The sequence below is a fragment of the Peromyscus maniculatus genome, chromosome 1 (assembly GCF_049852395.1).
Source record: "Peromyscus maniculatus bairdii isolate BWxNUB_F1_BW_parent chromosome 1, HU_Pman_BW_mat_3.1, whole genome shotgun sequence".
NCBI classification, from domain to species: domain Eukaryota; kingdom Metazoa; phylum Chordata; class Mammalia; order Rodentia; family Cricetidae; genus Peromyscus; species Peromyscus maniculatus.
This window is the reverse complement of record NC_134852.1, coordinates 54,151,815-54,177,390: the sequence shown is the minus strand read 5'-3', so window position 1 is coordinate 54,177,390 and position 25,576 is coordinate 54,151,815. Positions and strand designations below refer to the sequence as shown.

The window sequence follows — 25,576 nt, the reverse complement described above, 5'->3', positions numbered from 1 at the left end:
AGGGACTTGCAGTTGGGTGTTTTATTTGCTTTTTTTTTTCCCCTTTGAGTCAGGGTCTGCCTCCGTAGCCCAGGCAGGTCTCAAACTCTCAGCAATCCTGCCTCAGTCTCCTAGCTGGGGTTGCAGACTTAAGCTACCATACCTGGCTTTCCCTGTGGCTTTTGAACAGTGGGTGTCAGGGAACTACAGAGAACCCTGCTGATCTCTGAGCCCAGAATCAGCTGTGCACACTTGCTAAGCACCTGGCTTGGTTTTTGTTTTTTCTCCACGGTACAAATGGATTAGGAAAAATGGCCTTTTGTATTTCAACTGCCCCACATTCTAGACTTGGCAGATGTCATGATGTCCACTCGCAGCAACTCCATCCTTCTGTTGTCCCAAACGGAGGAGTCAGAGAAGAAAGGTACCTTTGATGGGTATTTTTTTTTTTTTTTGGTTTTTTGAGACAGGGTTTTGTGGTGATATTGTGTTCCCCAATAATTGTGCACCCTAATAAACTTACTGGGGTCAGAAAACAGAACAGCCACTAGATATAGAGGCCAGAAAATGGTGGCACACATGCCTTTAATCCTAGCATTCCCGAGGCAGAGATCCATTTGGATCTCTGTGAGTTCAAAGCCACACTAGAAACAGCCAGGCATGGTGACACACGCCTTAAATCTCAGGAAGTGATGGCAGGAAGCAGAAAGATATATAAGGCGAGAAAACCAGGAACTAGAACCTGGTTAAGCTTTTAGGCTTTTGAGCAGCAGTTCAGCTCAGATTCGTTCCTGACGAGGGAGGACTCAGGGGCTTCCAGTTTGAGGAAACAAAATCAGCGGAGGAATTGGCGAGGTGAGGTTAGCTGTGGCTGGTTCTGTTTCTCTGATCTCTCAGTGTTCACCCCAATACCTGGCTCAGGTTTGTTTCTATTAATAAGACCTTGTAAGATTCGTGCTACAGGGTTTCTCTGTGTAGCTTTGTGCCTTTCCTGGAACTCACTCTGTAGCCCAGGCTGGCCTCGAACTCACAGAGATCCACCTGCCTCTGCCTCCCAAGTGTTGGGATTAAAGGCGTGTGCCAGCACTGCCTGGCTGATGGGGACTTTTTATGCTTGAGTTTTATTTGTTTGTTTTCGATATGGTGGCTTGAACCCAATCTGGCATGCCAGGCAGGCACTTTGGTGCTGACCCCTGCCCCAGGCTCCTCACTGGCAGCTCCTTGGCAGGTGTTCTGCCACAGGAACCTGGCCTGCTGTCCTCGCTTTTACTTCTTCTTATTGTATATGTGTTTATTCTCTAGTGTGTGTGAATACCTGTGTATATGTTTCTGTGTGTGTGTGCACAGGCATGTATGGAGGCCAGAGGCTGATACTTAGTGTCCTCTTCATGGCTATCTGTGCTGGTTAGTGTTTTTGTTCAACCTGGCGTAAATTCAGAGTCGTTTGGGAAGAGGGAACCTCAGTTGAGAAAATGTCGCACCAGATGAGCCTGTGGTCAAGCCTGGGGTGCATTTTCTTAATTAGAGATTGGTGTGGGGCAGCTGTGACGGCTCTTCTTGCTTGTCAGCTGTATCTGGAATGAACTATATTCCAGAAATGGAGGGCACACTTGTGATCTCGATCTTGAGGCAAGATGACACATGCCTTCAATGCAGACCCTAAGGCTTGGAAGGCACACATTTAATCGGGGCTGCCCCTCCTGCTGGGAGCCTATATATGGACAGTGGGAGAAGCAGGGGTTCCTTCTTCCCCTGTGTACCCTCAGCTTGTCAGCACATCCATTCCAGCTGAGACGCCCAGTCTCCTGGGACCGAGCAGCCACTAGATTCTTAGATTTTGCATTCGCAGCTAGCCACTGTTGGACTGCAGCCTGTAAGTCATCCCAATTAATATGTGTACACACACACACACACACACACACACACACACACACACACACACACAGAGAGAGAGAGAGAGAGAGAGAGAGAGAGAGATATTCCATGAGTTCTGTGACTCTAAGAGAACCTCCACTAATACAAAGGCCCAGACCCCTGGGGGGGGTGGCACTTCTTGCCGGTTGGTCTTGGATGGTATAACCCAGTTATAATAATAACAGAAGCAAAGTGGAGCTGAGAAGAGTTGCACTTTGTATAGCATTTTCCAAGCCCCAGCCTGCCTGGCTTCAGGTGGCTGTGCGACCCTGGGGAAATTACCTTCCCTCTCTGTACTTTGGCTTCTCCTCGGTACACAGAGCTATTAAGAGTGCCCACAGGGGGTGGGGTGCGGTGGAAAGAGTGCCTGTGAGCTGGCCAGTGGTGGTGCACGCCTTTAATCCCAGCACTCGGGGAGGCAGAGGCAGGTGGAGCTCTGTGAGTTTGAGGCCAGCCTGGTCTCCAGAGTGAGTTCCAGGACAGGCTCCAAAGCTACACAGAGAAACCCTGTCTCCAAAAACCAAGAGTGCCTACTATTAGGGCCAAGGTTGGTGGTGCAGGTAGAAACAGGTAGATTTCTGAGGTCAGCCAGGGCTACATAACAAGTTCCAGGCAAACCAGGGCTACATAGTTGAGACGCTGTCTCAAAACCAAAAAGTGTCAGCCATGGGGGCTAAAAGTGGGGTGCGTGAGGCCCTGGTTCAATCCCCCACACACCAAAAGGGAGGGGGAACCCCAAACCCTTGTATACGGTTGGCTCTCAAGAAAGGTCATTTGATAAGTGCTTCCTGGGCAAGCCTGAGGACCAGAGGCTGATCCCAGACTCACGTGAACGCCAGGCGTAGGGGTGTGAGGAAATGTGAGGGCCTGAGCTCAATCCTTAGCATAGAAACGGAGGAAGGCAGCCGGCAGGTAAAAGCACTTAGAGCTTTGATCCCCAAAACACACATGAAAAGCTCGATGTGTGGTACGAATCTGCAATACCAGCTCCCCCGCAGTGAGAGCAAGGCAGAGAGGAGAGGCATGGAAAGTTCTCACGTGCCTCGCTTGGAACACACAGCATGGCAGAAACAGAAGACCCTGGCCAAGTAAGTTCAAAATCCTCTTAACAGGGTGGACAGCCTTCTCCACACTCACATGCACACATAAACGCGCGTTCCCACACACACACACACACACACACACACACACACACACACACACACACACACACACAAAACAAAAGTTGTCTACTGCTGGATGAGGTTGGCAGCCGAGGGTCTAGTACAGCCCAAATAAACAGTCTTGGGAGCCTGCAGCTTTGCAGAGAAGGCAGGCGTGCCTGGGCTCTCCCAGCTCCTTTCTTCAGCTCGCCCCTCCTGCTGGCATCCTGGCAGGCACCTGAAAGGAAGCCCTACCTTTGACCTGCCTCCCTCTAAAGCCTAGCCACACTGGTTCTAGGATGTCAGCAGGTCCACCCTGGGCGGGGTTTCTACCCAGGCCTGGAGGAAGGCTCAGGAACCTCCTTTGGCCCTGAATGAGGGGCTGGGCTGGAAGGAACACTGAGCTGCCTGCTGCAGGGCCGGCCACCTGTCACCCATTCGGAGGGCTTTTCTGTTACCGCAGCCAGAAGAGGTGAGCACGGGCCAGGGGATTGGGAACAGCTCCCCTGTTCCCTCAAGGAACCCTAGGGATCCAGAAAGTGGACCGGTTGGTCTCTGATCCACCCTAGGGCTCTGGGAGGAGATGCCATTGCTGGTAAACAGGATCCAGAACCTGGTTCCCCCAGACTCTGGGTTCCCAGCCTGAGTCCTCAGCCTCAAGTCCTCAGCTAGTTCCTTCAGCCCCCACCCCACCCCACCCCCGCCCCGAGCCTTCCAGATCCTGAGTTCCCAGACCTTGGTTTTTCCGATCCCTAGGTCCCCAGCCCCTCATGCCCCAGCCCCTGGTCCCCCAGCTCTGGTCCCCCAGCTCCTGGTCCTCCAGCCCCTGGTCCCCCAGCTCCTGGTCCCCCAGCTCTGGTCCTCCAGCCCCTGGTCCTCCAGCTCCTGGTCCTCCAGCCCCTGGTCCTCCAGCTCCTGGTCCTCCAGCTCCTGGTCCCCCAGCCCCTGGTCCTCCAGCCCCTGGTCCTCCAGCCCCTGGTCCCCCAGCCCCTGGTCCTCCAGCCCCTGGTCCTCCAGTTCCTGGTCCTCCAGCTCCTGGTCCTCCAGCCCCTGGTCCCCCAGCTCCTGTAGCACCCCATAGCCTGACTTCCTGCACTCCCATCTGCCATCCCTCTCCGGTTGGTTCCCCAGCCCCAGTTTCCTTTGTCCCCTCAGGTCCCTCCCTGCTGACTCCTGGAACAAATGTAGATGGAGGGCAGAGCCGGGCTGAATGCAACCGGATTTTCCTGTTCCCATATCCATGGCTTCTACATCAGTCCAGGGGCCCTCAGAAACCTGCAGTTGCCCCTGCCATGGGGGAGAGTAGATCCCGGCTCAGTCCATCACAACACCCTCTGTCCCTCTGTGTGAGTCTCCAGTGACAGCTCTCTCATAAGCTGCCCTGAGATTCATAATGCCAACGTTCCTCGGCACAGGGACGGAACAGGCGAGGGCAGTGCCAGTCACAGGAATGGCACTGGTGGGGTGGGGCCAGGCGTGGGGCTGGGTCCTGCCTGTGGGTTGGTTGATATGGAAGGGGGTTGGGGGCAGGGCACTGTCTTGTTGGAAAAGGCAAACAGAGGAGGCTGAGCCAAAGGCTGAGAGAAAGGTGGAATGGCTCGTGCTTGTCATACTAGTACTCAAGAAGCTGAGGCAGGGGGATCGCTGTAAGTTAGGTGTCAGCTTGGACTACATCAAAAATCCCTGACGAGGAAGGGAGTGAGGGAAGGAAGGTTTCTAGGGGAGTGGGAGCAGGGTCCCTCCTTCCTAGCTGGGACCTCTTTCTGAAAGCATACCGCACCCCTCCAACGGAAGTTCCTAGAGACCCAGATGGAGGAAGGGGCAAACCTGGACTCAATTCTTTTCTTTAAACCCTGTGACCCCCAGAGGTATTGAAGCAGCTGTAGAAACTGAGGCTGGGCAAGTGAACTTCCTGACCACAGAGAACAAAGGGGAAATCCAGGCTTTGCCCACTGCCAGCAGCCGCCTCTGGCTCAGCCAAACTGCGCGCTCTTCGGTCTCCTGTGGCCTCAACAAACACGCTCCCCCTTCCCTCCATGGCCCTCGGGCTTCTCCCACTCACCCAAGCTCCTCTCTTATATATATATGTGTGTGTGTGTGTGTGTGTGTGTATGTATATATGTATGTGTATATATGTATATATATGTATATATATGTATATGTATATATATGTATATTTTTATTGCTATTATATGGAAGGTAGAGCATTCAAATGTCTAAGTCCAAGCAGAAGAAGGCAACTTGATGGTGATAGCCAGGATAAGAGGGAAAAGGCATGGCATTGCCTGGATTCTCACAGAAATAGAGGCCATTTCACTTAGGACCCATTTATATAGATTTATCTTGGTACCTGGACCTAAATAAAGGGTCTCAAAAAGGCGCACTGGAAATAAGCATGATTCGGGATGGTATCTGGGGTAAGACACCCTGAAACAGCAGTTCTCAACTTGTGGGTTGTGGCTCCTTTGGGGGGTCACATATCAGATATCTTGCATATCAGGAATTTGCATTATGAAGACACTAGATACTTCACTTATGGTGCTGGGGGTCTGTGTCCTCCAGAGCCTTCCAGCTCGGCATCTCCACCACCGGCTCCACTGCGTCCTCGGCCATGGTCAGGGACAGTTCCCGAGGGGCACGCGCCTGGGTGGTCTGTCCTGTCTGTGTGCACTAATCACACAGTGCACTTGTTCTCTCTCTTATCGATCTTAATGGTTCCTGGCGCCTCTCGGCTCCCTTTGCTATAGATGGGCATGAAGTCACCTGTGATAACATGAGTTGGTAACACCTGAGCAGCTCTGGGGGTTTACCAGTCAGTACTTCCCCAGTCCACAAACTCCTGTCTGAAGCCGCAGTCAAGGGCCACACAGCTCTGGCCACGACCCAACTCTCTTCCCCAAAGCTAGATGTGAGGTTTCACAGCAGGATCTGGGCCTTTGGTCCCCCCTACAGCCTCCACATCGTCACTCCCCTTCCTGGGGAATGGGAACCAGCACAGACGCAGCCCGAAAACACATTATTCCAAATCACCCTAAGTTCCTTCCTCTCACAGGTCACACAAGACTTCTTCTGTTCCTGTTTGCGGCAGGAGAAACAGAGCCCTCGGCTCAAAGCTGGAGGTAATGGCCTGATTTGGAAGTGTGTTTTTCCATTGTTTTTCTCCCATACAATTGGTGCCAAGATGAGTTTAGTGGGGGAGGCCTGACATCCCAGATGCTACAGAGGCAGAAGTTCAAGGCCAGGCTAGGTAACAGCATAAATTCATCCTGGGCAGCTAAGAGAGACTCTGTCTTAAGAGTATAAGTTGAGGACATGACTGCTCCAAGGTATGGTTGAGGGGAAGGCTTTTATTGTACCCATGAGAGAGAGCACAGTCAGAGGCACCTGGAAGTGTTCTGACTGAGCCAGGCTAGCAGACTAGACTGGGCCGTGAGAAGAAAAGGGCGAGGGAGGAGAGAGGGCAAACGGATGAGGAGAGGTCCAGGAGAGGAGCCAAGAGAGCTCACAGCCCAAATGGCTGGTTAGACAGGCATCAGAGAAGCTTCGGGAGAGAAGGAAGCTCAGGCAGGGGCTGGAGCCTTGAGGGTAGGGGGCGGGCTTGGCCAGCCTGAGGACTTTGTAAGAGGTGCTTGCGATGCTGAGAGCCTGCTGGCCAGCATCTGCTTTGCTATGTTAAATACGTGCCTCCAGTCAGCCATTTGTCCCAGGTTTCAGACCTACCACCAGCGACACCACTTACTCCAGATAACCAGACACACAACCCATGATGCCCACTGGACAGCATGTAAGGAGAGAACCAAGAGTACGTTGCTTTTCACATCTTCAGGACTGTTAGAGGCCTGGCGACACCATCTTGATCTGCCCTGTGCCTGACCCTAGAACCGTGAGAGGCTGGACCCAACTTTTGGCTAAAACACGTCACACAGGTGAGCAGCCTTGGGGACATAGGCTTAGGACTGTAGTTAGGGACTGAGAGTGTGAATTTGTGTGATGAACCTCTGCATAATAAAGTATAATGTTTGTTATACCTACTATGCATACCTACCTTCTTGCTCTCAAGGACCAAGAAAGCTATGGATGAAATGGTAGAATTATATGGGAATGAAGAGCTGGGCGAAGGGGAACTCATGAGCTGGAGAAGTTTAGGGTGGGAGGCCAGCTGAGAAGAGCCCCAGGTACTGAGTGAGCCTAGAACCAGCATGCGCTTGGGTATGCTAAAAGACCCCACAGATAGCTACTTGTCCCTCCTGACGGTGATGGGGAATGGCTCCTTTGGCAGAGGGGAAAGGGAATTTGGGAGAGTGGAGTTTCCTCTGGGTCTGGCAAAAAGGAAAAGGACTGGAAATATTGGTTCCATCTGCTGCTGTGTCCACGACCTCTAACCGCAGCGGTCAGGGGTTAATTAGTCAGGGCCATAGAATAAATTCAGGGCCGGCCTGGACAACTTAGTGAATACCGTCTGCAAGTTAAAACAACAGCAAAAACAAGGCTGGGAATGTAACTCAGGGGTAGAGTCCCTGCCTAGAGTCCCCCAGGGAGGCGCTGGGGGCATGGCTCATTCGGAAAGGGACTGCTAGGCATGCTGGCCATCCTGAGTTCCAACTCCAGTACCAGAGAAGGAAAAAGGAAAAAGAGCAGACCGGCAAGGAGAGAGTGGGTAGGATGAAGTCATCTCTACTTGTCCCTCCGCCCCTGCTCTGTCCTCTCTGGTGTGACCTGTCTCTGGTAGTCTTTTTCGTGAGTGTGTGTATGTGTGTGTGTGTGTGTGTGTGTGCGTGTGTGCGTGTGTGCATTTGTGTGTGTGTGCATGTATGTGCGTGTGTGTGCGTGTGTATGTGTGTGTGCATGTGTGTGCGTGTGTGCATGTGTGTGTGTGTGCATGTGTGTGCGTATGTGTGTGTGTGTGTGCGTGTGTGTGTGTGTGTGTGTGTGTGTGTGTGTGTGTGTGTGTGTTTTGGGGAGGGGGCTTGAGACAGGGTTTCTCTGTGTAACAGCTCCGGCTGTCCTGGAATTCACTCTGTAGACCAGGTTAGCCTCAAACTCAAACAGAGATTTACCTGCCTCTGTCTCCCGAGTGCTGGGGTTAAAGGTGTGTGCCACCAAGCCTGGCTTCCTATGTGTGTTTTACTGAGACAAAGTCTCACACTGTGGCCCTGGCTTGTGTGCAGTTGCATGATCCTCCTGCCTCAGCTTCAGAACTGCCACCCTTGCTCCAGGCTGCTTTCTTTCTGCCTCTGTAGCTATTAGCATTTTCAGTGTGCACACCTCCTGAGGTTGGGGTGGTATCCTTTGTTTCCTGTGGCTCACACTTGTAATCCTAGCACTTGGGAGGCTGAAACAGGGGGATTGTTACAAGTTTAAGGCCAGTCTTGGCAACATAGTGAGTTACAGGCCAGTCTGGGTTACAGAGTGAGACCCAGTCTCATAAAAGCAAATATGAGGAAATAAATAAAATCTCCTGAGTGTAGCTGAGCTGGGAAGTTGGTACAGCCCAGCACGTCCTTTCAGAAAGTCACAGGGGACCGGAGAGGCTCCTCCCAACGAACCCACACTCTGGATTTGTTCAGTTCACACCCAGGCATTGAGTCTACAGGCATGAATTTGTTTGTGGTGTATGTGTTCATGCATGCACGCATGCCTGTACATGTGCACCTGTGCCTGTGGAGGTCAGAGGTCAGCATTACTGTCTTCGATGTCAGGCGTCTTTCTCTACTACCTTTCCACCATAGTGTCTGTTTGTTTGGTTGGTTTTTTGAGACGGGGTTTCTCTCTGTAGCTTTGGAGCCTGGCCTGGCCTGGCTCTGTAGACCAGGCTGGCCTGGAACTCACAGAGATCCACCTGCCTCTGCCTCCCGAGTGCTGGGATTACAGGCGTGTGCCACCACCGCCCAGCCCCACCATAGTTTTGAGACAGAGTCTTTCACTGAATCTAGAACTCGAAAATTCAGTCACACTGCTGGCTGGTGAGCTCATTTTGACCCAGACCGCAATGTTAGGATTACAGAGTCAGGCCACCAGCCTTCTCCACGGCGCTGAGGAGGGACTGTACCCACCAGGCCACTCGCTCAGATCACCTTATTTAATTTTTATTTTTACTTATGTACATGTGCCTGTGCAGGTGCCCAGGGAGAAGGGAGGATTTCAGATTCCCCGAAACTGGAGTTAGGTGTTTGTGAACTGCCTGATGTGGGTGCTGGGTCCTCTGCAAGAGAGGTCAGAGCTCTTAACTGCTGGGCCAGCTCTCCAGCCCCTCCACCTTATTTTTGAGACAGGGTCTCTCACTGTGTAGGTTCAGTGGTCAGTCTAGGCTGGCCAGCAGTCCCCTAATATTTTCCTGTCTCTGCACCAGCTGTTGGGGTACAGAGACGTGTACCACCAAGCTGTATGTAGGTGCCGGGGACTCAAATTCAGTGTTCATGCTGGCTCAGGGGGTACTTCACCCACTGAGTCTTCGCCCCAGTCCCAAATGGTTTATTTTGAAGAATTTCGCACAGCTTGGGCTGGCTTTGAACTCACAGCAATTCTGCTGCCTCTGCCTCCTGAATACTGAGATGACAGACAAGCACCATCACACCTTGCCTGAGTTTCTTCCGGTGAATTACAAATCAGAAGTGTATTTCAGCCTGCAGTCCTACGCCGGCAGGTCTGAGTTGACTTTGTAACTGCACACCTGTGCAGAATGCAGCCTCTAGGCTTTGATCGGCTTACAAGCTGCTTGATATAATGCCAATATCCTCTTGACTCAGTCACTGGACCTAAGCCTATGATCAGGATTGCAGGCCGTGGGCCAAGACAGCCAGAAACCTTTGTCTCTTACTTGGAGTTGCACAAAGCCTCCTTTGGAGGCTGATAGCAGAGCTTGCTCTGTGTTCCGGACCACGTGTCCTCTGAAATGAGGTGGTAAGACTCCTGACGAACTTGGGGAGCCTTGAAGCCCTTGAGCTCCCCAAAAGTTTCATTCCTGTCATGCAGGCCTGGGTCTTTTTCAGTGACTGGTCACTTGGACTTAGTCTAACTGACATTAGCGTACATGTTGGTCACACCCTGGCTGCAGATGGCAAAGTTCACCATCCTCTACACCAGCGGTTCTCAACCTGTAGGTGGCAACTGCTTTGGGAGTCAAATGACCCTTTCACAGGGGCTGCCTAAGACCATCAAAACCACAGAGATTTACACATTTAGGATACATAACAGTAGCAAAAGTAGTTACAAAGTAGCAACAAAAATAATTTTATGTTTGGGGCTCACCACAACATGAAGAGCTGTATTATATGGTTGCCTGCCTCTGGAGTGCTGAGATTGAAGGTGTGGCTTGCTGGGTTTTGTTTTGTTTTTGTTGTTGTTGTTGTCATCGTCGTCGTCGTCCCTCTCCCCCCCAGAAAGGGTTTCTCTGTGTAGTTTTGGTGCCTGTCCTGGATCTTGCTCTGTAGCCCAGGCCTGCCTGGAACTCACAGAGATCCACCTGCCTCTGCCTCCCGAGTGCTGGGATTAAAGGCGTGCGCCACCACCACCTGGCTACAGCTTGCTGTTTTAAAGATTTGTTTTCGTGTGTGTGTGTGTGTGTGTGTGTGTGTGTGTGTGTGTGTGTGTGTACACCATGTTTGTCCTCAAGGTGGAGTTACCGAGTGCTGTGAGCTCCCTAACACGGGTGCTGGAGACCGAACTCCAGTCCTCTGCTGTGAGCTCCCTAATACAGGTGCTGGAGACTGAACTCCGCTCCTCTCCTGTGAGCTCCCTAATACAGGTGATGGAGACTGAACTCCACTCCTCTGCTGTGAGCTCCCTAACACAGGTGCTGGAGACTGAACTCCGGTCCTCTGCTGTGAGCTCCCTAATACAGGTGATGGAGACGGAACTCCGCTCCTCTGCTGTGAGCTCCCTAACACGGGTGCTGGAGACTGAACTCCGCTCCTCTCCTGTGAGCTCCCTAACACGGGTGATGGAGACTGAACTCCAGTCCTCTGCTGTGAGCTCCCTAACACGGGTGATGGAGACTGAACTCCACTCCTCTGCTGTGAGCTCCCTAATACAGGTGATGGAGACCGAACTCCGCTCCTCTGCAAGTGCAGCAAGACCTTTTAAGCACGGAGCCATCTCCCCATCCCCTCTGTTTCTTTTGTTCTGGTTTTGGTTTTTTGTTTGTTTGTTCAAGACAGAGTTTCTCTGTGTCGCCTGGTTGTCTGGGAACTCGCTCTGTGGACCAGGCTGGCCTCCTCTCCAGCCTGGGATGGAAGGTGTGCGCCACCACACCTGGCTTTTTGTTGTGATTGTGAGGGAGGTGTGGGTCTGTGGAGGTCAGAGAACTGCTTGTATTCCGTTCCTTCCTCCTACCACAGAGTCCCCTTCCCATGTCCCATCATGTCCCTGATTTTGTTGTTTTTTCCACATGCCTCATTTGAACATTTGAAGCATACTTTTCTTCCAAAGAGGACATCAAATGGGGCGTATTGGCTCACTCTGTAATCCCAACACTGAAGCAGGAAGATTGGGCTCACAGTTCTTGGCTAGCCTGAGCTATAGAGTGAAGTTGTGTCTCAAACAAACCAAAAAGAAAACAAAAAAACACATGCTGAGGCACAATCCAGGTGGCTAGCCAAAAGGATGCCAAGTATTTATGCACACACGCCTGCAGGCGAACCCCGAGCCGCTCCCCAGCTAACTGCCTGCTTTCTTTCCGGGCAGCCATGGCCAACGCTCAGGTTCCTTTCTCCTTTCCTCTGGCCCACTTCCTCATCTTCGTCTTCGTGACTTCCACCATCATCCACCTCCAGCAGAGAATAGTGAAGATTCCACCTCTGTCAGAGATGCCCACAGGAGACCCAGCAGTCACAGAGATGCCAGGGAGTGGCGAGATGCCAGGGAGGAGCCAGCTGCAGGGCATGTTCACCATCAATTCCATTGGCCGCCTGGGGAACCAGATGGGCGAGTACGCCACGCTGTTCGCCCTGGCCAGGATGAACGGAAGGCCCGCATTCATCCCCGCGGCCATGCACAGCGCCCTGGCGCCCATCTTCAGGATCAGCCTTCCGGTGCTGCACGGCGACACGGACCGGAGGATCCCGTGGCAGAACTACCACCTCAACGACTGGATGGAGGAGCGGTACCGCCACATCCCGGGACGCTATGTGCGCCTCACTGGCTACCCGTGCTCCTGGACCTTCTACCACCACCTGCGCCCCGAGATCCTGCAGGAGTTCACCCTGCACGACCATGTGCGCGAGGAGGCCCAGGCTTTCCTGCGTGGCCTGCGGGTGAACGGGAGCCAGCCGAGTACGTTTGTGGGTGTCCATGTGCGCCGGGGGGACTATGTGCATGTCATGCCCAATGTGTGGAAGGGCGTGGTGGCTGACTGGGGTTACTTGGAGCAGGCCCTGGACAGGTTCCGGGCCCGTTATCCATCGCCGGTCTTCGTGGTCACCAGTGATGACATGGCCTGGTGCCGGAAGAGCATCAGTATCTCTCGAGGGGATGTGGCGTTTGCTGGCAATGGCCTTCGAGGATCGCCTGCCAGGGACCTCGCACTGCTCACCCAGTGCAACCACACCATCATCACAGTGGGTACCTTTGGGGTCTGGGCTGCCTACCTCACAGGTGGGGACACTGTTTACCTGGCTAACTTTACCCAGCCCAACTCCCCTTTCCACAGGGTTTTCAAGCCACAAGCAGCCTACCTGCCCAATTGGGTAGGCATCGCTGCTGACTTGGGACAAGCCCAACGGAGTAACCTCTAGCCACACCTCAACCTGGGCCCCCCAAGAGGCATTGGAGCCTTGCTGCTGCATACATACATGGGATCCGGTTCCAATCCAGTCTCACATTTTTCACAGCTGAGTGATCTTGGGTCAGTGGTATGACCTCACTGTCTTCCTGTGCACCCTGAAAATGTGAGCACAGCCTCTGCTTACCTCAGCAGCACAGGTGACTTGAGTTCCTCTATAGCCAGAGAGAGCTGGCCACCACAGGCCCAATGTGTGCGTCAGGAATGCTTTCCCGTGGAGGGCAGCGCCTTAGCTAGGGTTTCTGTGGCTGTGATTAAACACTGACAGGAAACAGCCTGGAGAGGAAAGTGCTCATCTCAGCTACAGTTGCACATCACAGGCCATCACCGAGGGAGTCAGAACAGGAACGCAAAGGGCAGGCCCTGGAGGCAGGAGCTGACGCAGAGGCCACGGAGGCATGCCACTTACCAGCTTGCTCCTCGTGGCTTGCTGAGCCTGCTGCCTTGTATGACCCAGGACTCAGGGTGGCACCTTGTATGACCCAGGTGCTCAGGCCCCACCCAGGGTGAGCTGGGCCTGCCTACATCCATCAGTTGAGAAAATGCACAGGCCAGTCTGGTGAGGACATTTTCTCAACTGATAGTCAGTCTTCCAGAAAGACTCAGCTTTTGTCAAATTGACGTGAAACTAGCCAGCAGCGCCAACTTTGTGCTTCCCTTCCTGGATCACCCACTGCAGGGTCCTGGGGGGTGTTTGGTGACGGTGTGGCTCCTGCCCTGGTGTTACGGGGACATGACATTTCTAGCAGCTGGGAACTTGGCCTTTGGGGTAGTGGCCTTTTCAGAGAAGGGAAGGGAAGTTGGAGGGCAGGTCTGATGAAAGTGCCAGGGTGGTGGACAGCTGTGGCGGGGTATTCCATCACACTGTGAACCCCAAGTTTATGTTTGCATTTGCGTTAATTAAATAAAATCAACTTTGGTTCAGGGGCAGAGTCAGCAACTAGTGGACCGGAATTAGCCATAGAGAATCCAGAGACACACCAGAAGGAGAAGGGCCGGACTAGAGTTTGATGCTTGTGTTTTGGTTTGGGACAGCTGGAGAGATTCGTCTCCTGCTGGGTCTCTGTCCAAAAAGGAAGGTCACTGGTTGCTTCTTGGCTTCTCTGATCTAGCAGGTTTCACCCCCACATGTGACTTCCGAGTCTTTGTTGGTACGTTAGAGACTTAGTTCAAACCTGTATATCCCTCCAGGCTAAGATCTGAGCGGCCTGCAGCGCACTGACTGCAGGGTTTTGGGGTCACAGACAATAATTGAAATATCAGTCGATTCATGTGCAGCCACTAAGCCGACAAGAAAAGCACCAGACACCCCCATAGTGGTGGGGAGGCAGTCCTGAAGGTGCACCCTGATCAGCAGGGCCTGGTCGGAGGCAGCCAGCAAACACTCCAGAGCACAACCCTCGGGGAATCCTGATCCTGGCCAGCCACACAGTCTGTGGCAGTGTCTACCATGTCCTTCCAGAGCCTGGGGCTGCGGCTGCTCAGTGAAGCCCTGTGGGGCTGCCTGGTTACAGTGTGCACTCTGTTGCTGCCACAGGTCTCCACATGTGGCACCAGTCCCTGCCTCGGGCTGGGACACCAGGTATCCGGAAGAACAGAATCATGGCCCCAGGCTCGGGTAGAGCCCCTCCCCCCAATGAATTACGTCCTCTCAGCCCAAACCCATAACTTATTTACAGGGAACATCCAGCCTCTTTCCTCAGGACAGTCAAGCATGGACACAGCTGGATCCAATGAGCTTGGCAGTGATGTTTCTGGGATCAGCACGATTGAAAACATAGAGGTACCAGAAATTTTATCTGTGTGATTCTCCTTTGTTGATACACACACACACACACACACACACACACACACACACACACACACACTGTTTTTTTGAGACAGGGTTTCTCTCTGTAGCCTTGGCTGTCCTGGAATTCACTATGTAGACCAGGCTGGCCTCAAACTCACAGAGATGCACCTGCCTCTGCCTCCTGAGTGCTGGGATTAAAGGCGGGTGTGCCGCCACCGAGCTTATTTCACATTTTTGTAACTTATTTTGTATGTGTAAGTGTCCTGCCTGCATGTATGTCTGTGCATCTTGTGCACGCCTGGTGCCCATGGAGGCCAGAAGAGGGCATCAAAGCCCTTGGAACTGAAGGATAGATGACTGTGAGCTGCCTTGCAGGTGCTTGGAATTAAATCCAGGTCCTCTCAAGAGCAGTCAGTGCTCATAACTTCCGAGGCGTCCCTCTCTCGGCCTACTCAGTACACACTGTATCTTTGTGAGACAGGTCTGTCCGCCACCGAAGCCCTGGCTGACCCTGAACTTGCCCGTCCCACCTCAGCCTTTGTGTGTTGGATAGAACACATTGATGCCACCCTGAAGGCCTTACCCGCTTGAGTCCCAATTCCCTGGCTCCCCGTCACAGGGATGTGGTTGTAGGGATGCAGGATGGGGCTTGGGGAGGGGGCTGTCCACAGGCAGCGGACAGCAGCCACCTTAAAGGGGCAGCCATCGGCCCATCACAGTCCGCTATGCACCCGGAGAAACCAGGCGTGTGATCCCTACCCATGTGCCACCCAGCTGTGGGCGTGGAGGGCTCCCCTGGCAGGGGATGGGTGCTCAGCATGCAAGGATTGCTCCAGGGTTCTCACACTGTCGCCAATGCTAAGGCTGACGGCCACCACTGGGGGAAATGCTTGGTCCCCCGAGAGACCCAGAAATTAACATCTTTTACAAACACCTAGCTACACTTTTTCTCCAGCCGCATCCTGTCCTTCAGAGCCTTCTGATGGAAGGAAGGCTTGTGGATGAGCTGGTGGCACAGTGCATCAGAACCACCCCAGGCGGGCAGCCTGGAAGTCAGAAAGCCTCGGACCCAGGGCCTCACAGTGTGGCAGTAGCACACCTGACCCCACCAGAATGCACTGGTCTCACAATCCTGGAGGAAGGTGAAGGTGAGGCCAGGCTGCTTCCTGGGGTGGTGATAGAGGGCCTGTGTCTCAGCTATATGTGGCCATCTTCACCTGTCTGCCCAGATGCCTTCCTCTTTTTTTGGAGGGAGGAGTACATTTCAAGACAGGGTTTCTCTGTGTAGCCCAGGCAGTCCTGGAACTCTCTCTGTAGCCCAGGCTGGCCTAGAACTCACAGAGATCCGCCTGCTTCTGCCTCCCAAGCACTGGGATTAAAGGTGTGCGCCACCACTGCTCAGCTTGAGCAGTCAGTCTTACTCTGTGGCACAGGCTGGTCTTGAATTCAAGGTAATCCTCCTGCCTCAGCCTTCTGAGTGCCAAGATTGCAGTGAAAAGCCAACACACCAGGTTTCCAGTCATGCTGAGTCAGAAGGACACACCACACCCCAACACACACACACACCTCACTTTCAATTGCATCTACACATTTTATCTCCACGGGAACTTTTGTGGAGATCACAGTCAGGTTATAACGCTGGCTCCTCAGGGCCTTGTCGCCAGCCTCCCCTAATCAGGCTGTTCCATCTCCTCTTCTCAGAACTGCCCTTCCAACTCCTTGTTCCCAGGACTTCTGTGAGAGCGCCTAGCAGGCTGCAGGGGAGCCTTGGGGAAGCAGAGCTGTGTTCCCCGCTGGCCTGTGATTCCCCATGCCTAAGCTCTTCACCCTCAAACCTCCTCCCTCGTTTTCTCTGTATCCACAGCCTGTGGCGTCCTGTCGGGTCGAGTTGATGGGGTCCAGTTCAGAACTCAAAACGGGGAACTTGTAGCGTGTGTCTTGCCAGGGACAGCGACTGTTCTTAGCTACAGCCATGCTAGTTTTCCCATGAGCTAGCTGTCCTGGGAAAAATCACCTCATGTTCCTCATGAGACTCTCTCACAAAAGAAAAGAAAAAAAGAAAGAAAGAAAAAGAAATGAAGGAGCCAGAGAGGGAGGGGAGAAGAGAGGGAACAGAAGGGTAGGAAACGGATCAGTTAAACATTAGGATCCTGTACATGCGCAGCTCGGGGTCTTGCGTCTTGCTGGCTACTCCATGGTCACGCAATCTGCACCTTAAAAAAGCCAGACACAGAACCCTGTCTCTCTGTGTTCTCTCTCTGCTCCCTCCACCTCTCTTTCTCTCCAGGCCTGGTCTCCTCCCTCCTATCCTCTCCTTCTTTCTAAGAAAGCTCTCTGTAACTTTGGTAATCGTGGCTGTGGCCGTGACTTTTCTGCCGGTAACCAGCGATGCCACCAGTGCCGTTTATCATAACCATCATTAAATCCCCGGCTGACATTGACTTCCTTGCCAGTAAGTACAGAGGGTGTGGACACAGGACGTCCTCAGCACACTTGCCTGGAGAACAAAGTCTCTGAGCCACCACAGCCCCGGCTGGGGACCTGGTCACAACTCCCTGCTCTGGTCTTTCACATCACGATGGGGCACAGATGTGGCGGCTCTTGAGGAAGCAAGTTGTCGGCAATGGGAGCCATGTGATGAAAGGCGCCCGCCCTGCCCAGCTCCGTGTTTGCTTGGCCTCGCTTGAACAAAGATACAAACAGTTTTCATTTTACAAAAGCCCAAGCAGGGGCTGGGAACCTGCCAATGACAATAAATGCCACATTCATTCAGCAAATATTTACCCAGCTCCTAAGTGGGTTGAAGACACCCTGAGCCTTCAGCAGAGGAGAAGAAGGAAACCAAGGGAGCAGACACTGCTTAGGCCAAAGATGGCCCAGCCCACAGTGTCCACTCCTCAGACTCCTGTGATGGTATCCTTACTGAAAACAGGGTTAAGATGAGGTAATCCTTGACCCGTCAGAACTGCCGACTACAGAGACAGAGTAAAAGCTACATAACGGCAGAGTAGAGACCAACTTCTAAGTAAACAGTATTCTGCTGCCCTGAGTGTCCAGTTCACCATACGCCATCCCATCACACGGGCCCTAAAGAAAAACATGGTTGAGTACGCACCAAACGAATGATATGCCCACCGCAAGAGCCTCTTGTGCCCTGGCTGGCAGGCTGCATCGAGTGTCTGCCATGTGCTTAGTTCTCAGAGGTCTTGGCTTCCATCCTCAGCGACACACACACACACACACACACACACACACACACACACACCAAAAGTTAATTTCCTGTTGACCTTGGCTGAGGCCTGTCTTCCAGTTAGTGCATGGAATAAAATGATATGAAGGTAATATTGGGGTGAGTCAGGCAGGGTGTGATCCTAGAAATGCCAGGAAGCTGTCAGAGCTTGGCAGGTTCCACCAAGAAGGACCTAAGAACTTTTGCTTATGTGTAAGTGACCTCAACTTTTATGTCCATGGAGGTCAGGATGTGAACTTTCTGAAAGAAATTATTGCCGGGCAGTGGGGGCGCACGCCTTTAATCCCAGCATTTGGGAGGCAGAGGCAGGCGGATCTTTGTGAGTTCAAGGCCAGCCTGGGCTATAGAGAGAGTTCCAGGACAGCCAGGGCTGCACAGGAAAACCCTGTCTCGAAAAACTAAAGAAAGGGAAAAAAGAAATCACCGCCTACCTGTCACTGCATCTGAACTGAGGCTCCTCCAGGTGGGGCCCCAGCCGCTGGCTCATTCCAAGTGCGGAGCTCAGCGGGAGCAGGCTCATGGGTGAAGAGCCCTCTCCACCCCTTCATCTGGCCAGAAGAGCAGAGAGGTGGTGGGGTCTGCCCTGTGAGCCACATGTTCCTGAGCTACACTGCCCAGTGCCCAGGCTCTGCAGACCAGCTGTTGTGCCCGGCTGCACCCTTATTAGCTTTGTGCTTGTAGAGAAATAACTGCGCCTTTCAGATGAAAATGACGCAGGAAAGGAGACACGGAGTAAACGGCATGTCCAGGAGAGACTCAGAGAGATAGAAAGGTGCTGGGTGCCAGGGGCTGAGAATAGATGGGGGAGGAGTTGTTTCACAGACACGCAGGTTTTATAAGACAAGGCAGTTAAAGAGGGCTGCTTGGACCACAGTGCCAACACCACTCCTGGTGAACTGCACACTTAAAAAATGGCCCAGAGCCGGGCATTGGTGGCGCACGCCTTTAATCCCAGCACTCGGGAGGCAGAGACAGGTGGATCTCTGTGAGTTCGAGGCCAGCCTGGGCTACCAAGTGAGTTCCAGGAAAGGTGCAAAGCTACACAGAGAAACCCTGTCTCGAAAAAAAAAAAAAAAAAAATGGCCCAGAAAACCAGACATGCTGGAACATGGCTGCATCTCAGCAATCGGCCCCCACACAGAAGCAGGAGGATTCCGGCCGGTGAGGCGACTCAGTGGGAAAAGTGTTTCCCAACCTGAGCTTGGTTCCCATATGACAGCAGGAGAGAACTGAGCCCTGCAGGCTGTCCTCTGACCTCCACTCACACCCCCATGACGCACGCGCTTCCCCAACACACATGCAAACACACACCGAAAGAAAGGAGACAGCTGCAGGGAAAGACGAGGTGGCTAAGATTCGCAACGGTCAGAAAGTTCAGATGGGATTCGGAATCTGCATCCTATGTCTGCTGCTTGCTGACTTTAGGCACACGCTACCTTTGTTTCTCTGAGCCTCAGTTTCCTTCTCTGTCTACTCAGGATGGTGCCAGCAATGGCATTTGGGTGAGTTAAGTGGGCTGTGGTGGTTGATGCTGCCCTCTGGTCACTATTTGGCGTGGACCACATGGCTGCCATGCCTGCTTGACAAAGTTCCTGCATTTCTACTTTGCAGATCACAATCCTCCAGCCCTTTAACTTCTATTGTTAATGACTCTCACTATTAGGCCCTTCCCTTTGGGAAATTTTGTTCAGGCTTTGAAGGATGAAATTGTATAAAATGGCAGCCTCTTTAAACAAAATAATTCTTTGGGAAAAAAAAATCTCTGCCACTATGGGACCATATAGTGCAAGTGATAACTCTGCCTATTCCCACACAAGTCAACGCCACGATGCTAGAACATTTAGACAAGAATGCTCAATAAATAAGGTATCACGATTTATAAATTCCTAAGGTCTACTCAGGTTCACAGTAATATCTGTCTAACCTCGTCTTTGCTCACTTAAGCTTTAGCTATTTGGATAAACTAGGCCATATTTTTTTTTAAAAAAAAACTGCAATATTCTATAATGAAATGTCTGATCCCCCAAGAAAGTCCTTTGCCCAAGGCCGGGCATTTAGACAAAAGTCCCCATTCCCTCAGGGAAATCCCTTGAAGAAAGTTTCTGCTTGCTAGAAAGGGAGACATTTCAATCCCTGGTTGGAGGAACTTGTGGCCCTTCCATTAACCTATGACTGGTGCCTACTTTCAAGGTCACTGCTGGCTTCCACAGCCCCGGTCTGAAGCCACAGCCCAGCTCACCTGGCCCCTTTCTCCCATCTAATCCTGTGTGCAACTGTAGAGTTTAAAAGGTGTATTCTTTTTTCAACAAACGTGCTGGTAGCTGTTGTGGAATATTATTTTAACTATGTAGAGATGTCTTACAATCATTTATGCTGCGGAATCTCCCTTTAACTGTGTAAAGGTGTGTGACATTTGTTTATGTTAAAGAATCTCCCTTTAAGTGTGTAAAGGTGTGTTACATTTGTTTGTGATGCGTTTGTTTAATCGTGTAAAGATGTGCTGCATTTGTTTCACTTTCTCTGCCTAAGGCACCTGATTGGTCAAATAAAAAGCCAAACAGCCAATAAGTAGGCAGGAGAGGGACAGGCAGGGCTGGTGGGCAGAGAGAATAAGTAGGAGGAGGAATCTAGGAAAATAGGAAGAACGGGAGAGGAGAGACTGAGGGAGAAAGAAAGGGACGTGCCCGGGCCAGAAGCCAGGCAGCCACCAGCCAGCCATGGAGAGGGCAGGAAAGGAAGACATGCAGAAAGAAAGGAGGTAGAAAGCCCCCGGGGAAAACGTAGATGAGGAGAAACAGGTTAAAATAAGTTATGAGAACTAGTGGGTCGTATTCATAACTAATAATAAGTCTCCTTGTCATGATTTGGGAGCTGGTTGGTGGCCCAAAAGAAAAAGCCTGCTACAGGCAGCCATTCTTTTTTTTTTTTTTTTTTTTTTTTTTTTGGTTTTTCGAGACAGGGTTTCTCTGTGTAGCTTTGCGCCTTTCCTGGGACTCACTTGGTAGTCCAGGCTGGCCTCGAACTCACAGAGATCCGCCCGCCTCTGCCTCCCGAGTGCTGGGATTAAAGGCGTGCGCCACCACCGCCCGGCTGGGCAGCCATTCTTATATCACCCTCAAATCATGTCCATCCCTCCCTCACACACACCACCAACTCCACACATCCTCTTTGGGACCTGAGCCCCTGCCTAAGCAGGTCTCAGGGCAACTATGAATTTTATTCATGTTGTTTTATTATTCATGGCACAGCGTGGGTATGAAACAGTTCTGGGGACAGACCAGGGAGAGAATTTCAGGACCTTGGTGTCTCGGGAAGTCTCCAGAGGGACCACAAGCAGGTGAACTTGTGTCTAGAGTGAGCGAGTTGGGTTCTACCTGCCTCTGCATTACCAGCTTCAGATTGGCCTTTCCTGCCTTGATGCCTAGGGAGGGCAGAGGTGTAGCTCACATCACTGGGGTCTGGGGTGAAGGAGGGGGACACACATTTTCAAAAGAAAATTAAGCCGAGGCTTCTGGTCTGTGCCCTGTTGGGTGCTTCTAAGCTGCTGCTGGGCACGCGACAAGTTTCCAGGAACCAGAGTGTGGAAGGGAGGAGACAGATTGGGAACAGAGTTTTCAGCAGGAAGATGCTCTGGGTCAGCCTCATGGACTCAAAGCTAGGCAGGTTCTGAGGTTTGGGAGCCCAGGGAAGACTCCTGGGGGCCACCAGAGCCATGGAGATGCATGATGGGGAGAAGACAGAGAGGGAGTTGGGTCCTGGCGGGAGATGAGGCTGGGAGCAGTAGATGGGAACTGGGAGAGGTCAAGTGATAAAAGATAACACTGTTGGAGCCAGAGAGACGGCTCAGTGCTCAAGAGTGCTTGCAGTTCTTCCTGAAGACTCCAGTTTGGTTTGCAGCAATCACTCAGGGTGGCTTAGAACTATCTATAACTGCAGCCCCAGGAGCTCCAACATCCTCTTCTGGCCTCTGCAGACATCTTCACATACATGTGCACACAGCCACACATACATACATATTAAAATCTACAAGTCATACCTTTATCTTGCCATTTTTCCTTGAGATAATTTTTTTGTTTTGTTTTTTGAGACAGGGTTTCTCTGTAGTTTTGGTGCCTGTCCTGGATCTCACTCTGTAGACCAGGCTGGCCTCAAACTCACAGAGATCCGCCTGCCTCTGCCTCCCGAGTGCTGGGATTAAAGGTGTGTGCCACCACCGCCCGGCGAGATAAAATTTGTATATCATAAAAATAATTACTGCCAGGAGGCAATGGCGCACACCTTTAACCCCAGCACTCAGGATTAAAGACAGGTCTCTCTGTGTAGCCCTGGCTGTCCTGGAACTCCCTTTGTAGACCAGGCTGGCCTTGAACTCACAGGGATCCTCCTGCCTCTACCTTCCAAGTACTGGAATTAAAGGTGTGCACCACCACTGACCGGCCCACCGACGAGCAAAAATTCATGATCATAAAATGCTAAGTGCAACCATTTTAGTACATTCATGTCAGGCAACCATCATTTTTAGATTCTAGAACTTTTCCCTTTCACACTCCCCAAAGAAAGCCCGGTGCCTACCGGTCATCCCTCCCTGGTGCTCTTCCTCCTCGGCATGTTTCTGTGGTTTGGCCTGGCTTGGCCTTCTGTTCCAGCAGAACTGGACAGCAGCATCTGTGCCGTTGGAACCTCCAGCTCGACCCTGCATGAACTGGGAAGCCCCATTCCTGTCTATCTCTCCAAACCCTGCCTGCTCAGAGAGTCTGCGAACCAAGAAAAGCTGCCCCAAAGCCCAGTCCTGCATGCTCAGGGGCTACTGCAGCTTCCTCCCCGATGCTGCCAGCTGTCCAAGTGTGTCTTCCCCGCCACCAACCCACCCACCCCTAAGGCACTCAGCTTTCGGCCATTCTGGGGGCACAAACCCAGCTTGTCTCCCATAACAGCTTTCTCCCTTAGCGCCGCCGTAAGCCAGGTCAAGCTGAACTGAAAAAGTAGAACAACAGGTTTATTTGAGCAAAGCAACCCCCAAGCGGGTTCTTCTGTCTCAGAGATTGAGGACAGAGAGGCCGCATTCCTGAACTAAAGCTGGGAGCTTATAGAGCCAGTAGGTGAGGGGTCATGGTGTGTCCACCACGAGCTGGGTTTGTGCCCAAGTGTGGTCAAAAGCTGAGCGCTTTCGGCGGGGACTCGGGTGGCTGGCACCTTCAGGGGAGGGGCCGCCCTAGCCGCCAAGAATGCAGAACTGGGCTTTTGGGTGCCTTTTCTTTGTTGGAGGTTCTCTGAGAGAGTGGGGTTTGAGAGAGATAAGGATGGGGCTTCCCAGACTGTGCAGGAGGAGCTGCAGGAGCGAGCTGGAGGGGTCCATCACCCAAAGCCCCTGCTTTCGTTTGTGGGCGTGGCTTCTCCCGGGGAGTTGCTATACTTTTTCAGCTCAGCTCGATCTGGCCTTCTTGTGAGTTTGCACGAGCTGAGTGAGGGTTACCTAACCATCTTTTTACTTTTACATTTTCTTCCTTAGAATCTGTGGGAACCTGAATCATTAGCTCTTTCTGTTCTAATCCATCCATGAGTGCCCCCACTGAAGTAGGGTTTTTTTGTGCTATCTGCCCAAGGGCTTGAGTCCCTGGGGGCGGTGCCGGTGTAAGAGTTGAGGAGTTATCAGGTACGTCCAGCGAGCGTCTGCGGGAGTCCAGGCACAGGGAGGTAGTTATTGTCAGGAAAGAAGAAAGAAGCCTGAGTCCTGCCAACCATCCACGGAAGGCTGGTCTTTAGGGAACAATGTATCCAGGAACCATTGTTCTGGCTGATTGCCAGGGGACCGCGGGGGGGGGGGGGGGGGCTTCCTCGTGAGACCACCAGATCGGCATTTGTCACAACGGGCGACACCGTCGCGGGTGTGGCAAGCACCCTGTTTAAAAGGTTCATCACACACTAGTACAAGTCAGTGCTCCATGCCTTTGTATTACAGAATATCAGATGGTCATGTACAAAGTCACAGTACTACACACACTTGTTATTGAATACGTACTGATGGAGTTGCTATGATGTTGTACCTGTAAAGAGGAACGGCCAAGGCCACTCCTTGTCTCCTGCCTTCCCCTGCTCTTCAACACAGGCAGCAAGCGAAGTACACAGGCTGGGCACTGCTCATCTTTCTTTCTTCCTTTCTTTCTTTCTTTCTTCCTTTCTTTCTTTCTTTCTTTCTTTCTTTCTTTCTTTCTTTCTTTCTTCCTTCCTTCCTTCCTTCCTTCCTTCCTTCCTTCCTTTCTTTCTTTCTTTCTTTCTTTTTTTTTTGGTTTTTCGAGTCAGGATTTCTCTGTGTCTCTGTGTAGCTTTGGTGCCTGTCCTGGAACTCACTCTGTAGCCCAGGCTGGCCTCGAACTCACAGAGATCCGCCTGCCTCTGCCTCCTGAGTGTTGGGATTAAAGTCGTGCACCACCCACCACCAGCCGGCTGCTCATGTTTCCTAAGTCAGAGATCTCCTGCCCTGCTCCCATGGTACCCAGCGCGTAGTAAGTGCTGTTGAGAGAACTGAAGGCCTAGTGAACAGAGAAGGCGCTCAGGAAGTCGAGTCTGGGGACTGTGGTAACTGTGGGCAGGGAGAGTGGTAGAGCAGTTCCCACTTTCTCGGCATCACTTGAGCCTGTATCTGGGGCCTGAGCACAGAGCTCAGTGGGGCACGTGGCATCAGTATTATAACGGCCAAGCACAGGCAAGATCTAAATGAAATGCTGTATAGTCCAATCTGTGGTCCCAGCCTTGGGATACTGAGGCAGGAGGACTCCCTAAAAGCTCGTTTACAGATGAATACACCATCATATCTCAAACCAAGGACATTTGGGTGGTTCCCATGCCTGATTAGTATTCTGAACCCTAGTTCTTGTCTCTCATACACCGAGGCAACTCCATACTGTTGGTTGCCCTGTCCCTAGCCTCATTTTGTTGTTGTTATTGTTTGAGACAGGGTTTCTCTGTGTAGCCCTGGCTGTCCTGGAACTCACAGCTCTGCCTACCTCTGCCTCCAGAGTGCTGGGATTAAGGTTGTGCGCCATCCACGCCAGCATGTCCTCAGACTCTTTAGATAATATTCTGTGCAGCTCATTTCTCACATCCCCAAATCCCATGTTGGTAGTTTCAGGTGAACCACGCAGGGAGAGTATGCTCCTGAGATCCAAAGCTGCTGGCAGGTCCTGTCTATAAAGAGCTGGTGCTGGTGTTTACCAGCACAGCCCTGGTCTGAACACAGAACTAGGGGGTTGGAACAACAACTCTAAGGCAGGGGTGTTCTTCCCTGAGGGACAATGGGTCTTTTTAGTTTCATAACACTAACAAAGCATTCTGGTAGATGGAAGTACAATGTCCATACCACACAGTGAAGAAGTGTTCTAAACCCCTAGGGACTTGCAGTTGGGTGTTTTATTTGCTTTTTTTTTTCCCCTTTGAGTCAGGGTCTGCCTCCGTAGCCCAGGCAGGTCTCAAACTCTCAGCAATCCTGCCTCAGTCTCCTAGCTGGGGTTGCAGACTTAAGCTACCATACCTGGCTTTCCCTGTGGCTTTTGAACAGTGGGTGTCAGGGAACTACAGAGAACCCTGCTGATCTCTGAGCCCAGAATCAGCTGTGCACACTTGCTAAGCACCTGGCTTGGTTTTTGTTTTTTCTCCACGGTACAAATGGATTAGGAAAAATGGCCTTTTGTATTTCAACTGCCCCACATTCTAGACTTGGCAGA

General features: G+C 52.1%; 1 protein-coding gene across 6 annotated transcripts; it reads left to right on the top strand.

The window, feature by feature from the left end:
• Positions 1-2,419: 2,419 nt before the first annotated feature.
• On the top strand, positions 2,420-14,704 carry LOC143266872 (galactoside alpha-(1,2)-fucosyltransferase 2-like). Of its 6 annotated transcripts, none has more exons than XM_076542510.1 (4): positions 2,420-2,981; positions 6,088-6,154; positions 6,862-6,961; positions 11,718-14,702. In XM_076542510.1, the coding sequence occupies exon 4, from the start codon at positions 11,720-11,722 to the stop codon at positions 12,764-12,766; it is 1,047 nt and encodes a 348-aa protein (XP_076398625.1). In that variant the 5' UTR covers positions 2,420-2,981; positions 6,088-6,154; positions 6,862-6,961; positions 11,718-11,719; the 3' UTR covers positions 12,767-14,702. The 6 variants fall into 6 exon arrangements, with proteins under 6 accessions (XP_076398625.1, XP_076398627.1, XP_076398629.1 ...); XM_076542512.1 differs by having other exon boundaries at positions 2,421-2,981; positions 6,730-6,961; XM_076542505.1 differs by lacking the exon at positions 2,420-2,981 and adding an exon at positions 3,305-3,507 and having other exon boundaries at positions 6,743-6,961.
• Positions 14,705-25,576: the final 10,872 nt, after the last annotated feature.

Excerpts from the sequence above, each read along its gene's own strand:
- LOC143266872 (XM_076542514.1), top strand. The coding sequence starts at position 11,720 with ATGGCCAACGCTCAGGTTCCTTTCTCCTTTCCTCTGGCCCACTTCCTC.